The sequence below is a fragment of the Homarus americanus genome, unplaced genomic scaffold, assembly GCF_018991925.1.
Source record: "Homarus americanus isolate GMGI-L3 unplaced genomic scaffold, GMGI_Hamer_2.0 scaffold34739, whole genome shotgun sequence".
Classification (NCBI taxonomy): Eukaryota; Metazoa; Arthropoda; class Malacostraca; order Decapoda; family Nephropidae; genus Homarus; species Homarus americanus.
In genome coordinates, this window is record NW_024737434.1 from 87,102 (window position 1) to 104,527 (window position 17,426).

Genomic DNA, 17,426 nt, shown 5'->3' on the forward strand with positions numbered 1-17,426 from the left:
AGACCCTTACCAATACAGCCATTTGTATTGGTTAACAAGTCCTACATGTTTTGTACTTCAGGCTATTAAAGATTCCATTCATTAATATATATATATTTTTTTAATTATACAGAACTGTTACACAGTTAACATACAATACTTACAAATGTACATTATATACATTTACACCCAATTTTTTTACACACCACCAATAAGTAAAATTCACAGAAAAGTTTTATTTTAAAAACATTGCTTTAGCCGATATGATAATTTTTACTGGTAGTCATTTCCACAGCCTTTATAAGGGGCTGACACTTTCCATTTCAATAAATTATCATACAGATTACTATACTTAGATACAAATAAAGAGGTCACTGAGATAACAGCTTATAGCCAAAACTCTACATAAAAACATGATTCACTTGAGAGGTACTACTCCAATGATTATGTCCAGGACATTGCACGAAACAACTTTGTGTGTCAGAGCCAGAGAAATTTGGCACGGCAGCCTACTTCAAGGCTGGAATCTATCAAGTAGTGTTCATACTTCATGACAATAAGATTTATAACAACATTCTCCTGAAATACATAGTCTCCGTATGGAAACTCGCCACACAGTTGTGTAATAGCATTCTCTGCCATGATCTACCTACAAACCCCCCAAAAAAAAAACACAAAATGAAAAGCTCATCTTCCAAAACATCCTTCAGCCTAGTAAAATGTCATCATATGACTATAATGAAGATGCCTGCGTAGTGAAGAGTTTCGGCTGGCAGCATATGGACAGTGAGGACAAGTGTAAGGCTTTTCGCCAGTATGCGTGCGTATATGTTTCTTTAGATCATTGCTAATGGCAGCTGCATATGGACAATGCGGACATCTAAATGGCTTTTCCCCAGTATGGATCCGAAGATGTGCATTCAGGTGATCCCGACGATATGAAGAATAAGAGCAGAAGTGGCAGGCGAAAGGTTTTTCCACATTGAGGGCCTGCAAGGAGAGGCCTATAATTAGCCACAAAACTAAATTTTAAAACTTCAGGATCTTTACCTTCCAATATATTTCTAAATCAAATTTGTATGTTGTACGTCTGTCACTTTGTCTTCTTACCCAAGTGAATGATTCCATTTATTAAATGTAAGAAACTATGTTATTAATAACCTACTTGTAAGGTTCAGCATCTATCAAAAAAAAAAAAAAAACCAATGAACGTTTTTGGGTCTCCCTGTCAAAATGTATATTCCCAACAGGTTCTTTACCAACCCACCAAACCCAAGATCAGCTATTTACTTTTTAAACCTCCAATTTTCATAGACAATGACAAGAATTGTATAACTCGCTTCATATCTCTCTCTTTTAAAGCAGTATAAAAAATTTGGCTTACTTTTTGGTACTGGATCATACTGGCATGGAGGAAATACAGTAGTGTACTGTACTTCATTCTCATTGGCAGATGGAAAGATAGTCATGTACGTATATTTAGTCATAAGATTGAGAAGCATGAAAGGCAATGCTCCCTCATGGAAGTTTGTTACATTAAGAAGTGAAATGGAGGGTTAAATTAATTTTTTCCTTCCCTTACAAATATTAATATACTGGATGGCTAAACACAACTGAACAAAAACGAGACCTAATTTGCACTTTAAAATTCATTACCACTTTTGAATTCCATGTTTGTTTGTTTTAATACTCACACACACACACAGACCTTAAGATTTTCTGATAGTATATACAGTACTGTACAATATGGGGAAGACGGAGACAGGATCCACGTGTGATATTCACCTCCTGTCAAATTAAAGATCCCTTTGCCACCTTGCATGAGATAATTGAATACTGTACATCCAACAGACAGGGCGCCCTCTCAAGAGTATACACCGAAGATCACATTTCTTTTTAAAACTAAAGTCAACCGCATTTTGGTTTAAATCTAAAACTGAGTCTTCAGGTCTGTGCTTTAGCCGATTCGCAGAAACCTTAAATTCTTTTTAATCTTCACAAACATAACTAAGCACTACCTGCCTAACCCTACTCCTCTCATCTAAACTCAGCAACACTACGTAAGCTCAAATGAAACTTCTCCGACGTTTACATTACCCAGTGAGAAGACTACAGTACACCGGTGGTCAGCTCTATGTACAGTACAGTATTGGGTATAGATTAAGTCTCAAATAGTTTCAATTTAAAAAGTTTGTACTTGACACAATGTACCTTTTTAGAATAAAGCTCTATGTCTTTAGATAAGCCAGGGCACCACGGGAAGTTAAATAATGAACTGTCATACATGCATATATATACCTGTATATAAATGGATTCATTCAATATAGTTATCTATTGCTTAAGCACTATGAACCGTCTCTCCCTGTACCAAGTTTTACCATCATCACAGTAAACTGATCAATTCCTTTAAAGTTTTCTCCATCCCAGCAAAATGACAATTTCTTTTTTATTTTTCAATACCTTACACAAGATTTCAGATTCCCCCATGCCTATTGACTGTACTATTCTAAAGCTTATTTATTGGTCGAAATGAGTTTGCAAATGAACTTGATAAACTGATTCTTGGAAAGTAACATAAAAACAATGGGGGCAGGAATATGATTTTTCAGTAGAGTGAGTGAGGAGGTGCCTCTGTAAGGACGAGTTGCGACTGGCTGCGTACGGACAGTGAGGGCACAGATAGGGTTTTTCTCCAGTATGGGTACGAATGTGTTTTTTTAAATTGTTGCTAATTGTTGCTGCATATGGACAATGAGGACACTGATAAGGTTTTTCTCCTGTATGCGTCCGCAGGTGTGTGTTAAGGTGGTCACGGCGATAGGTGGAATAAGTGCAGAAGTGGCACGCGAAGGGCTTCTCCACATTGAGCGTCTGTAAGGAGATGCCCACAATTAGCTCATCCTCCCTACACCAGTTATTCTATTACACCTCGACACTTACAGTAACTTAATGATTCCCTCAAAAAACTCTACAACCAAAATATATTTTCAATTGCACATGCTACAAAAAATAAAAATAAAATAATAATAATATATATACAGTCTAATCAGTACACAGTACTCATTTAATTTCTTCATGCCAGTCAGAAGCAAGGAGAATATCAAAGCAGTGGCAGCATAACAGACGATGCAACTGACACTGATGCAAGTACTGTACTGTACATCAGTACTTTCCAATAGCCATAATAATAATAATAATAATAATAATAATAATAATAATAATATTATTAATAAATAAATAAATAAATAAAAGTTTAAAAATATAAACCGGGATGAGATAAAAAGTATCCCCTCTCTCTAAATATATGACTACAGTACTGTACCATTGTTTGTGTAGGATGAAGAATACGCTAAATAAGTTCATATTTTAATTCACATTATAAAGTCAATTCTTCTAATTGTGCTAAACACAGGGAGGCTTACAACAACCTAAGCCTCTCATTTACAGTTGCCAACTTGCCCTACACACATTACTTGTGCTGCCTGGAGACAGCTGACTCAACAGTACAGTGTACTGGGCTGTGGCTAATATCTCCTGGATTCAATACCTAGTTCTTCACAATGATGATTTTCATTGTTGATCTTACGGAAGTCTCACATATAAATTACATAAACGTTTCACCTTTATAACAAGCCTTATTTTGATACCATTTTGTACAGCTGACTAAAATCCAGACCATTTAAAAGAATTCAAATGAAAAAGCAACTTTTTTAGTTATTATCCATTTTAGTCTTTATTACTGGTAACAGTTAAAGGAAAAAAAAAATTATTTTTTGTTTGTTTAGTGTGCAGTACAGAACTGTACTGATATATAATACAGTACAGTACTTGAATGTCATACCAGTAACTCAAGAATGTTTAGAATACTTTCAAAGTTATCCATGAAAACTACACCTTAGTTTTTATTTCGACTCTAAGCTCTCCCACCATCATGTTTCTTGGAGAATGAGTGACTGCAAAGAGGAAAGTCAGCTTTCCATCAACAAAGGTTTTTTAAAAGGAACTCACTAACAGGATACAGTATCTTCAAATTACAGGAGGACATAATTCAAGGGTATCATTGCAACTTTCCCTATTAAAATGTATTTTAAGTCTTATTTGGAAAAAAACAATCTATATATCTTTTGCAGACAATAAAAAAGGGCATCGCTAGAGACAAAATTTTATTTCCATTTGAAATGCAGTTTGGTATCACTGAAAAATGACCAGTTGAGACAAATTTCACCAAATATAAAAAATACAAAGGAATTACCTACTGTTTTAAAATAATTTTTATTCAAATAGATCCACCAAAAATGTAGGCTTTAAAAACAAGTGCAATCCACCATACAGTGAATAAAAGAATGGCAAATAACTGGGCGTGTATTTGCATAACTATCAACCTTTAACAACGCTCAATTGTTTTTTCCAGCAAACATGACTCTCTCTATTCATCAACAATAAAGACACTTCAAGCAAATAATAATAAAAAATAAATAAAGAGAAAAACATTAACTATTGAGATGACAAAGTTGCTGCTTCATAATGATTTCGTATATGCCTCCTCAGCATTGAGCTTTGACTTGCAGCATATGTACAATTAGGATAAGGGCAAGGAAAAGGCTTGTCTCCAGTATGAATTCGAATATGATTTTTTAAATCACTACTTTGGGTTGCTCGGTAAGGACAGTGAGGGCAGGCAAATGGCTTTTCCCCTGTATGGATTCTACAATGTCTCTTAAGGTTCTGTTTGGTGGAGGCGGCATAGGGACAGAGAGTGCAGCGGTAGGGCTTTTCCCCAGTGTGAGTCCGCAGATGTATGTCAAGGTGGTTGCGGCGAAACGTAGAATAAGGGCAGATGGGGCACGCGAAGGGCTTCTCCACATTGAGAGCCTGCAAGGAGATGCCTACAATTAGCTTCATCTTCGATGCACCTTGAAGAAGAAAAAAAGTAATGGTCTGCCTATTTCCCCCTAAATGTTTTTTATCCAATGTCACACTTTTCATCGACAAGTCTTATTATGGCAGTAGAATTTTAAAGGTTGCGCAAGAAAAACAGTGTCTATCCATTAACTCTGCATTCATCCTATCTTTCAACAATGAAATTTGGCCATTTTTCTAACTCAAATTATGCATAGTATTGGCAAATGATTTCACATTATAAAAGTGAAGTAAATTTAGGATTTTCATATCCAGTTAATGAGTTAACATGTGAATATCATAATTTAGTTGATGAACGGCAACAAAGGGACATTTAGTGCAGGCATAATGCTGTTCTTCAGCATGAATTCGCAGATGCCTACGTAACACTGTACGTTGACCGGCAGCATATGGACAGTGAGGGCATGGGAATGGCCTATCTCCGGAATGAGTTCGGGAATGAGCCTTCAGATCACTTTTTTGTGCAGCACGATAACTGCAATAAGGGCAGGCGTATGGTTTCTCGCCAGTATGTGTACGGATGTGTGCTACAAGATTTTGCTTGGTCCCAGCAGCATAATCACACAACGAACACTGGAAAGGTTTTTCCCCGGTATGTGTCCTCATGTGTCTCTTAAGTAGCCAACGACGTTTGAAGGTATAGGAGCATTCGGTGCAGGAAAACAGCCTGTTTAAGTTGCCTGGCTCCAGATGAAACAATGGGCGTTGCTCCTCCAATTCTGCACCACACACAGCAGAGGACAAGTGCGGCACACCCACCTATGGGGAAATGGAAGCAGTCACTCCATGTCCATTACCAAAATTTTTCAAGAAATAAGAAGCAATAAAGCTTCCTTGTATGAATAATGACTAACAGATAGATAGTATGAACATCTAATACAGCAAAACAAAAGCCATCAATAATGAACAAATTTCACTACTGCTGGCCAACACTATCTTGACCATGCTTCTTATTTAGATGCTCTTGGAGTTGATGAGAAAACCTAAATTGATCTTGACACTGGGGACATCCATAAAACTTTGGCCCATGATGTTTCTGTACATGTACTTTCAAGTAACTACCATGAGCAGTTCTGTAAGAACAATAAACACAAGCAAATGGTTTTTCACCAGTGTGCTTACGCATGTGGACATTCAAGTCACTGCTGTGTGCTGTCCTATAAGAACAATGCATACAAGCAAATGGTTTTTCACCAGTATGAGTACTCATGTGAGTTTTCAGATTATATGCAGTAGATGCAGCATATGGACAAAGCTGGCACTTGTGTGGCTTATCCCGAGCATTTGTGAGCTTATTTTTTCCAAATTCTTGTGTAGATAATACATTACATCTAGATGTCCGCCTGTTTTGCAAGTAGTTTCTCTGGTGTGTGTAGATCTGGGGTTCTTCTATTATACCGTAGGACGCACTGGGGAAGTGGGACCCAACCACCTAGGGGAAAATGGAACCTGTCATTCCCAAACTAAAAAATGGCAGAGTTTAAACTAATAAACTTCGTCCACAGAACAGGCTAAAAACTAATATTCATTTAACATATAAAAGTAACAAATGTTACACTTTCATATGATTAATATCAATTATTATGCCTTTACTGTAGTAAGTTCCTCACTCACAGTATATAAGGACCTTGAGCAAGAATTACAAGACAACAAATTATATGTTCAGGGACAGCAATACAGTATATCACGCCTGTGTATGTAAAAAAAAGAGAAGTGTATGTTTCTGCCAAGAACAAAGTACAGTACAGGGGTACAGTACATTTTATACATAGGTAGCTTCTTCCAGCAAAGACTCTTTAAATCATAAATGTACTTATTACAAAATTTTGTTTCTCACTTAACCTGTACCGATATATATGCATACATACATTACCAGTATTTAAAATTTGAACGTAATTTTACAATGTCTGCGTCTTCAGAAACTCGGTCATATATTTGTAAGATTGTGATAAGTTTACCGTACGTGTTCAAGAAGACTTCTAACTTTGTGTCAAAAGTCTGGTGACCCTTGTAGCAAATAAGTACTGTACAGTACTTTACAACCAAGACAGCCTCTTTTAAACCTTAAAAATGTTGTGTTTAGCATTGTATTGTACTCCATATTCTTCTCCAGTTTTGCCAGATTTGTATTTATCATTCACCTTCTTACATACAGTACAGGAAGTCCTCGACTTACGACGGGGTTAGGGACCCAAATCCAGGTCGTAAGTCGAAAATAATATATATATAATCTAAAATGGGTGTCTCTTCTTCTTCTCAGCACCACAAAACTCTCACTTTTAAGCTTGCCAGCCATTTTAAAAGGAATTATAAATGTAAATTTTGTCAGTACACAGCGCAATCACTAACGTCGGGACTTGAAAAAAACAAACAAATAATTGGTACGACTGGGGCGGTCGTATCGTAAGTTGAGTAGGTCGTAAGTCGAGGAGTACCTGTACAGTATATTCTCTTCCTAGTGTACCATCTCAAGTTTGTTTTATTCACTAAATATCAATGTGTTGAAGCAAATGAGATTTTTCTACAACTGTTAAAAAAAACAAAACATGTTGATCAACCGTTTGTCATCACTATCTCTTGAAAACGTGGTTCTTGATCCATCACCATAATCTATATCACGGTCATTATTCACTTTCAAACTTGTGTCTGGTACTGTATACAATGTTCATGTTCAATGTAATCCCTGAGATAACTTTACACTAATGCTGAGAACTACTTGTGAACACTTGCCAAGTAATCATACTTCTAATTCAAACAACTACAAGAATTAAAACATTGCTGTAAATCCCAACTGGTCTAGCTAGTAATAATTTAGTCACATTAACTGCAAATTATAACTCCAATCGGATAAGAGCTATACTTTAAAACCATTAGTTCTAAACAGCAGATCAGTGATACTGTACTAGCCAGAACAGGTCCAAGAAAGTTGACAGCATTTTTAATCAGTAATACTTTGCGTGTAAATTGTGACCCTATGTCTACAGAATATTAGCTGCGGCCATTATAATTAAAGAGTTCTTTGAAAAGAATGAGATGAAGATCTGGACAAACTAAAAAGAATGGTTTCAAGACAACAATTACCAGTCATCCTGTTAGTAGGAGCTTCTCAATACCTACACAGCAAATCTATGAATGTAATGTGGTGAACACCCAAACTTTCAGATACCCAATGATGTAGCATATGTAAGTATGGGAGGAGGACGAGTGGCAGAGCAGGATGTATAAAATATAGCACTGGTTGAGGGAGTCTCTTGACAGATGAGGCAGGACTGTATATGTATGTGGAGAAAGACAATGAACTAATGAAAACTAATATTAAAGAAATTTCTCCAATTGAATACTTTTGTTCTCACATTAATACCAATGTTTCCATAAGAAAGTAAGCAAGAACAATCCCAGACTACTTCCATCTATATTGTGTAAATCCATTTCCAAATAATATATGGGGGACACACTCACACACAATCAAACTCTTGTGCTGCAGTACGTAAGATGCCTGTTGACCCATGACTTTAAGCTGTGGTATGACTTTCAATATATGTGAACTGACTTGATGTTCTGCACCTCATCTAGTGTTGTTACATACTCAGGGGGACATTCCATCAAAATATCTACCAGTATATCAATAAATGCCATCGACACATAAGGATTATGGATGCGCACCTAAGACATGTGATAAACCCATATTATATCATCCATTAGCAACAGGTGTATAAATATGAAACAGTCTGATACTGAAGTTAAGCACTTAAGCAATGGTTCATTTTTATAAATACTATGTTCATATTGAGAATCTGAAGGATATATATATACTGTACAGTATATAACTATATCAAAGAGTGAGAGCTCATGTGAACTTTCAGATAACTTCCCTTAGCTGTCCGATAAGGACAGTGGGGGCAGCAGTAAGGCTTTTCGCCTGTATGACCTCGTATGTGAACGTTGAGAGCACTGTTGTGAGCTGTACGATATGAACAATGGGGGCAAAAATATGGTTTTTCCCCTGTGTGCTTGCGTAAATGACCCTTCAAATCACTACTGTGAGCGGTTCGATATGAACAGTGTTGACAAGCAAAAGGTTTTTCACCTGTATGGGTACGAATGTGAGTCTTAAGATTTGTGCTGTTTTTGGTGGCATATGGGCAATAAGGACACTGAAAACACTTTTTCTCCAAATGTAACCTCACACGCTGATTTGATGGGCCTTGGTCCTGCGAGATACCCGCAGTATCACTATTCCCAAGGAACGTTTCCTTATCCATGAGGCTCCACTGGTTGTTGAACTGCTCATGCTCATCCCCAAACACAGCGCCACCAGTTGTTTGGGGTAAGTGCGGCACATCCACCTACGGATGAAACGGAACCTGTCACTCTTGACCCTAGTCATCAGCACAGAGTAAAAAATGCAATCCCCTTTTACTTTAAATATTCATCAATTTCAAAATACTAGAAGATTTACTTACCACAGTATGTATAATCTTCTTTTTCCAAGTTCTACAACAGCCAGTATAGAGGTATGTTATATAAAGGGTAATACTGTACTTTACTATTTCAATTCTTCAGAAAAGCTGGAAATGACGAGTTCACTTAAACGAATACCCATCCTCTGTATTACACAGATATTCACTCACTGAACAACCTACTGTGGCAAACCTGTGACAAGGGATACTAAACTTTGATGCCACTACAGGATATCACATACAGGTAATACTGTTGGAGGGTTAAAGTTATATTCAATAGTTTCTTTTCATTTTAATTGTATTCATATCAGGGTAGCAAACAGTAATAACATGAGAATAGTAGTAGTTACTCCTAATATGCAAAATTTGTAAAATGGAACAGTAAAGTTGGGCACAAGCAACTGATAACAAGTTGTATTAACTCTTTTAAGTCAGTAATCAGAAAACACTCCATTTACTCCAACTTTTTAATACATTGTCACCTTTCACAAAAATCACAAGAGAAAGGCTAGTTATTAAAAAGATATAGTTTACTTATTGACTGGAAAGAAATATGACGAATGCATTCTTTGGATGTGATCTTTTAAATGACCCTTTCGTGTACATCGGTGGGGGCAGTAAGGGCACGAAAATGGCTTTTCCCCAGTGTGCACCCGAATGTGACGTCTCAGGTCCTCAAGCTGCCGAAAATTCTTGCCACAGACCACACAGTTGTACTTCGCCTTAGGTCTGTAGTTAGCAAGAGCTGAACCACCATACACAGCCAGTTCTCTGCCTCCGCCCACATAGCCCTGCCCCACCTGCGATACCAAGAAAAATGTATGTTGGTATGGATGGTCTTCACTCAGTGTAAGTACAGTACGTAATACTGTACACTCCCGCATGTAAACTTGTAAGACTAAGTCAATGGGTTATCTGAACTATAAACATGCCACAAATACAGTATCTTAAACTGTACAGTCTTATGTTGCCTCAATATTACTTAAGGATATTCTTCAACTAATTATGCTCTTCTATTCTCCATATCCATTTGTTTTAACTTCATTATCAATCCTTCATTTTTAAAAAAAAAACTATACTGTATAGTATATAAACCGGTATATTAAAACACCATTGTGTAAAAAAAGTGCCATAGATCTCTTTGCTCTACCTATGATGTGCAGCTTAACTTTTATTATTTTAAGCAATACATTTATTGTTGATTAATTCTCTTGAAAATTTCATAAACCGCTCTTCTTCTAGAAAATATTAACAGCATCTGACATGGTGTTAAAGTACAGTACTGTACTGGTGTGTGTGTGTACTGTACATATACTGTATTCGCCAACAAAACAGTTGCCATTATGTTTTGTCTGGATAATACAGTACTGTAGTACTCTCTTATGTCAATGGTACCAAAATACATTAAGCCACAAGGTTAACAACACTACCAGAATACATGGTTATCTAAGGCACCCCAGCGACCACTGTTTGTTTACAGTTTCCAATGGTTGTAGTGATGTCTCTAATCTTCCCTGTATTTTAACACAAAGAACATATCTTATCTTTCAAGAGGTCATCTTCTGAACAGAAACGTAAAATGCTGATGTTTCTACATGCTCAAGAGAGATATGTCTCAGAAAAGGAAGCCTTACCTTAATAAAAGGTGGGGAGGAGGGGGTTAAATTGTTGGATCACTGCAGGCATTTCTCAAACAAGCAGACCAGATGTGAAGCAAGTGTTGAATATTTGTTGTTAATATAATATAATATACTCTACTGTGTTTCACTACCATATACTAGTCAACAGGAAGATCACTTATTAGATTAGGTACAGTAAATGTAGGTGTATACAGGGGTTTCCTTGGGTAAAGTCTACAAATGCTGTTTAAAAGAGCCATTTATTGGGGATTTGACAAACTTAAGGAGCTGACCCCCTAAAAGGGAATCAACCTAACTTGACCTCTTCATGGCACCTAAACTCAAGCTCAGTCAGGGGACAACTGTATACCAACTATGTATTTAATTTTCCAACTATCTCGTAAATTTTTTTAACTGTTAAGACACTGCTGTGAACTGTAAGAGCTGATTATTTCTATTTTAACGTTTCTATAACCACTACTTCATTTTAACTGTACGTATCCTACCCCTTACTACAGTGTTCTTTGAATGGTTTGCAGCACAGACTTTTCTAATATGGTTTAGTGTTTCTAACAATTCCAAATTTGTTAGATAATGAAACTATTCAATAAAGAGGTTAATATAACAAACCCTTAGTTAAAGTATTTTCTCAAAAGCAAATGAGTAGACAAATACCATCACACTTTTATACTGGACAGTATATCATATTTGACAACAGTATAATCTGTCTTTGTTAACTGCCAAATGATCAATACTTGAATCGCACAGAATATTTAGCTAAAATAAAAGACATTTAATAGAGAACTGAAATTAAGTATATTGGTCTTTTATATATTCTAAACAGACAATTTTCTGTTGGTCAATGGAGTAAAATGGTCAAGAGTGGAGTGGTCAATGGAGAAAGGTGATATTTCTCAACTAAGAAAATTTCATGTCATCTGACTTTTGCCCAAAGTAGACTAAGAGTTCTTTGCATGTTGTAGATCTAGAAAAACCAGCTAGGAAAATTTCATAATGAATATGATCAGTAACTGTTCTCCTGACCTTTAAAGTTTGTCAAAAAAGGTACAAACCTACAGCTAATTCTAGGCCAACCAGATGTGAGAGTGGTCAAGATAGGATATTTGTTAACACTTCAGTGTGGTTGTTAACAATGACACTTAACTTCAACATAAGACTGTCAGTGAAGTAAAATGGTTAAAAATAGTCACCCGAAAATTGTGACCTTTCATCAACACAAATTTTTAAGCATGAGGTGCCCAACTACCTCTGACCTTGATCATCAATAACCTCCAACAGCACACCATTTTCAACCAGGTAAAACATTCCTAAAGTGTGAAAAGAATCAGCCAAAGGAAACTATTGTTAATGAACGGAAACAAAAACAGAACGACAAACATCATTGCACCTTAATACTGCACAGCACAAAAGCATAACTGAATGTAACGTATTAATCCATCCACCACACCAACTGCACTTGTTTTTGTTTTATTTTACCTGAGCATTAACAGATAAAGGTGTACTGTATGCTAATTTGTTGTACGTGTCCTAACAATAAATATACAGGTAATTATAAATTTGTCTACTTCTAATTAGTTGTATAAATCATTAACCTTTTGGGAATAAAATTTTTGCATTGTTTGTCTATTTTTAATGATGCATAATTCATAAAAAAAGTGACATGATACTCTTACTATAAAACTTTTATCACATATAAATAAAATCTTAATACATGGGGCTGTAAGTTTTTCATCATGAGACACTCCCTGACAAAGTTTTTGGGAATAAAAAAGAATAGCATAGTATTTAATGCAATTTGTTTAAATACTTTCAGTAATGATCTATATCTATATACTGTATTGTAAAATTCTACTGTACATTAACCCCCCCCCCTTCCCTGCCACACACTCCTACTGCATGTACTGAACCATGTACTGCACACATAATTGCCTTATTTACTTGCTAAATGGAGTTGAAAGCCACAGATCTCTTTAAAAAAAGTGGCTTTCTACTTTGTAAAGTTGCTTTAGCTCTCAACTGTGTGTACGTGTGTTACCTAATTTCATAAGACAATAATGGGAACATAAACAAGTATGCACACCAAACTAAAGATCCAGTTCTAGGAGTATCCAATTAAAAGGTACAAGTCAGCGTTCTGCTCATTACTTGAAGGCATACATTAGCTATCTAGTCAGTTTGTTTACATCCTTTAACTCTAGAAAGTGAAGAACAGTAAAGCTTTGGTATTCTCTAGTCTTACAGTGAACTACAAGACTACCCTCGTTGACTCATCCAAAATATTTTTGACACGTTGGCCAGCTACAAAACAGCACATCTTACCTTAAACCAGTTCTCTATACCCTTTAATCTTCCCCAAAGTAGTATGTGCCCAATTACTCTGCATCGTCATATAGTTTTCTACTTAATATACAGTTAATATATTGCTACTGTACTTTATACAAATCTTGTTTGATCAAATTCCCAATGTTTTTTTTTTTATTTTACACCTCCCCCCCCCTCTACATTACTCATGAGATCTATACAGTAGAGGTATTGTTATTAGCGATATGATTCCCAAATGGACTTGAAGGAAATTTTAAAATTACCAAGTCAAATATTCAGAAGCAGCCGACGACAACATTAAAAGGAAAAAAAAATCAATTTACTATGAGTGTAATTACCCTCAAATAATAGTGTATAATATAAATCCAATTAATTCATTGCACACAAAATACCACATTTGCTAGTTTGAATTCACAGAACATTTATCTCTGTACACAAGACAAGCAAACAAAACATTTCCAGAAGCATACACAACTTTCATCCATTGTTATAAAAGTGATAATCTTTAGTGTTATTGGTCAATTCAGGTTCTCCCATTTACAGACAACTTTATCTTCTAATAAGTCTCATCAGAGGCTTAACCTTCCAACCAAGACCTTATTGAAGTCCTGACTATGCCTTCTTTTGATGTGGTCTTTTAAGTTTCCATTGCGTGAACACCTGTGATCACAATACGGGCAAGCGTATGGCTTCTCGCCCGTGTGCGTCCGAATGTGTCTTCTGAGGTCTTCAATTTGACGTAGGGCCTTGCCACAATATGGGCAGTAATACTTGGCCAGATACCTGAAGTTGGCACCCACAGCACCACCACCGTGACCAGCCATATATCTGCCACCGCTCACGGTTCCCTGACCCACCTGCGATACCAAGAAAAGTCACATTGGTGGGTGTAAGTTACCAACATTTATTGCTTCTCACTATACAGTACGCAACAATAATGATCGCAAGCATTGACTGAAAGCTACAATTATCTATACTTTATTCTGTGGTTACATGGCTGGAGGAAATAAAATCTGTTCTTAAATTCAATGACCTTATTACTAAACTGAGGAGAGAGAATGGACCTTATAAGTATAAATGGGCACAATATGTTTTGAAAATTTTCACAATTATCAACTAATTCATTATTATGGGATGACTATTAATGACAGTGCTCACTGGTCATGTTTTAATCAAGGCTTCTCCTTAAATACACATTTTCAATCTACCACTTATTCATTAGCAGAGCTTTTTATTTATTTATCTTTTCAAATTATTTAATAGATGTGGAAAATAAAACCACCAACTTTCAAAAGCCAAGGTCATACACAGCTTTGGGGGACATGCCTTACAATAACAAATTATTATGGCCATTTGTAAAATTTTAGCTAAGTTTTCGGTTGTGAGATATTGCTAGCAAAACAACTACCCATTGATTTTTTTAATGCTTTGGGGTAAAATCCCCCAACAAAAGCTGAACAAATACTTATAAAGATAGTGTCAAATTATACTAAGACTTCCTTAATTCTCTTGACTTACGACACTCATCTATTGCCATACCTAGTTATAAAAGTAACCACAAAACTTATTCTTTAAGCATCTGCAAAGACCTGGCCAGCTAGCCAGACGTACACGCACACAAATTCAAGCTTATCTTTAGTCATGCTCTCTGCCCTATAAAGTAATTATTACCTTCTGCTAAAAGATATTTATAAAGGTCTTCTCTGGGTTGTTCCTTGCCCTGGAATTTTTCCTGTAATATTATGCCTCCTCTTAACATGATCTTTCAGGTGACCTAACTGAGTACTACGATGATCACAAAACGGACAAGCATACGGTTTCTCCCCTGTATGTATCCTTAAGTGCCTCCTGAGGTCTTCGAGCTGCCGGAAATTCTTGCCACAAACATTGCAGTAGTACTTGGCAAGAATCCTGAGGTTAGACCAAGCAGCATGATTGCCTACGAACATTTCTCTTCCACTGCTCACCAAGCCCTGCCCCACCTGCGATACCAAGAAAAGTATTGAAGAATGGTGTATACCTGGCAATTCTTGTATACCTATACAGTACTCCTCAGTACAACAGACAATGGTTAAATATATTTTACCATATTCTACTTCCAAAACAAAACCATACAAAAAGATATCTAGTTCTAAGTCTATTCAATTGTCTTTTTCCCAAAGCTCTTAATATAATTTTCCTATTCTTTTTCAACCAAAACTGACTCAGTACATCTGTAGAGTATAAAATCCTTGTTGAATACCATTGAGACAAAATTGACCTTGAACTAAGCCCATGGCTACATTGTTCTCCAAGAAGTTTGAGTTAATTTGCCCAAATTTCTAAAATGATAAAGTGACTTTTCACTGTATGTGCATTAACAACATGCCAAAGCCTGTCCTCCCACAGGATGTGAAATTGGTCAAAAACAATATGAGTAAACTCATAAAATGTGATGCCAGAGTTAAAATATTTATTCTAAGGCAGTGACAGTGTCACATGTAGAACTAGAGGCATGGCAAAATTTTCCCAAATTTGGTTGAAAACTATTCAATTTTGTCAGACACACATATTCAGTGGCTTTAGTAGGATACAGTTACCCACCTACATTTCCTGGCATTGATAGAACAAGTTACTGTACATCAGTGAATGTCACACAGTACAGTACAATTGTCAGTAACTAAGTGGCATTTAGGGTGGCTGGCTCAAAATAAGATAAGAGCACAATATGCATATGCAGATACACTAAGTACCCAAGGCCTTTACAGCTTGAGACCCCCTTTTTTATTTTAATTAAATATTTTCACATATGTAGTATTTTTAAAAAGTAGTGGTTAATCTTCCTCCCCTTCCTCCACAGATTAAAGCTGACAGGTTGCTTTAGATTCGTTCTTAGGACTAAGATCAACCATGGAAAAAACATGATAAAATAAGTCTGACAATAGATTAAGAACAAAATATGTCCTTCATGAATCAACTTGGAAACCAGAAGGATCAGTGAAGAATTTCTCATGCAGTTTGCCAGCACTTCTGTCACCTAATATGATACTAAATATATTTGTTAAGTGTTTGTGCCCCTGATGTTCCTCTCCATCAATTCACATGGAGCGATGGAAGGATTATCACCAAGTGAAGGAGCCTTTGGATCAAACATAACCCCTTCACCTCTCCCAAAGTTTATAATTATACATACACATACAGTATTGGTACTGTATACTGTATCATACACCATTCATTAAAAGGTCATTAAATTTTGTACCAGGTCAAACTCCATATAATGTCACTACAGTATGTCTTACATCTTTTCTTTGTAAAGCTGTTTTCAGAAACAAGCAGCAATAAATTTTTTTTTTCACTTATCAGAATTAACAGATCTTGACGTATAACACACGCCCTAGTTCCTGCACTACCCATACCATGACCAGAAAAGCCCTTCTTACCCCTTGAATGATTTATGTTATAGAAATTTAAAGGCCGATGTAATGGCTAACAAAAGTGTACAGAAGGAAACATGAATGCAGTAAATTTTAAAGGATGTATTGGATAGAAAGAATTTAGGTGAACAGTGTTTATTAACGAGCAATTGTGCTGGTACGAGTTGAGGAAGCAAAACAACACGAGTTTGGATAAGTAGATGTTATTGTTATACTTAGGACAGAGGACGAGACACAGCAGACCAAAAGTATACCCGACAGTAATGTAGTGAATTAAGTGATTAAGATTTTACCAATGATCACTTTCATTCGAATATTCAAGGAGAATATATATATATTTTTTCCACTTAATACTCATTTCTCGTGAGAAATAAATTCACCTGCCCCACCATAATACGTTCTAGGGAATGGAATTAGATACACACAGAATATAATGCAGCACTTCCAGATATTTCCTTCACAAAGTTCATGGATGCAACCAACATAAACCCTGGAAAGATAAACTCAACTGGCCACCGACTCCATGGACAATCCAGTTTCCAGCACAGATCAAACATCTGATAGATTGCTGTTCCTTCAAAATTACCCAGCACTTGTAGTTATCTTTAATTCAGTTACCTTACAAATATACACATAGACCCCCTCATCCTTCAGTGAAAGAATATTACTCCCCCAATTATGAGTTGGTTACA

The 17,426-nt window shown here is 36.2% G+C and overlaps 1 protein-coding gene across 36 annotated transcripts in view; it reads right to left on the reverse strand.

The window, feature by feature from the left end:
- The window catches only part of LOC121873420 (longitudinals lacking protein-like), a 115,657-nt gene that overhangs the window by 71,853 nt on the left and 26,378 nt on the right, over positions 1 to 17,426 (reverse strand). The window contains exons 5-7 of one of the 36 annotated variants that reach the window (XM_042376957.1): positions 9,087 to 9,245; positions 6,022 to 6,331; positions 5,390 to 5,658 (exon numbers count right to left, since the gene is read on the reverse strand). The exons of 22 other annotated variants lie outside the window; for them this stretch is intronic. In XM_042376957.1, the coding sequence (XP_042232891.1) occupies positions 5,513 to 5,658; positions 6,022 to 6,331; positions 9,087 to 9,245 (615 nt within the window). In that variant the 3' untranslated portion in view covers positions 5,390 to 5,512. 13 more of the 36 variants (XM_042376966.1, XM_042376959.1, XM_042376956.1 and 10 more) reach the window with 13 other exon arrangements.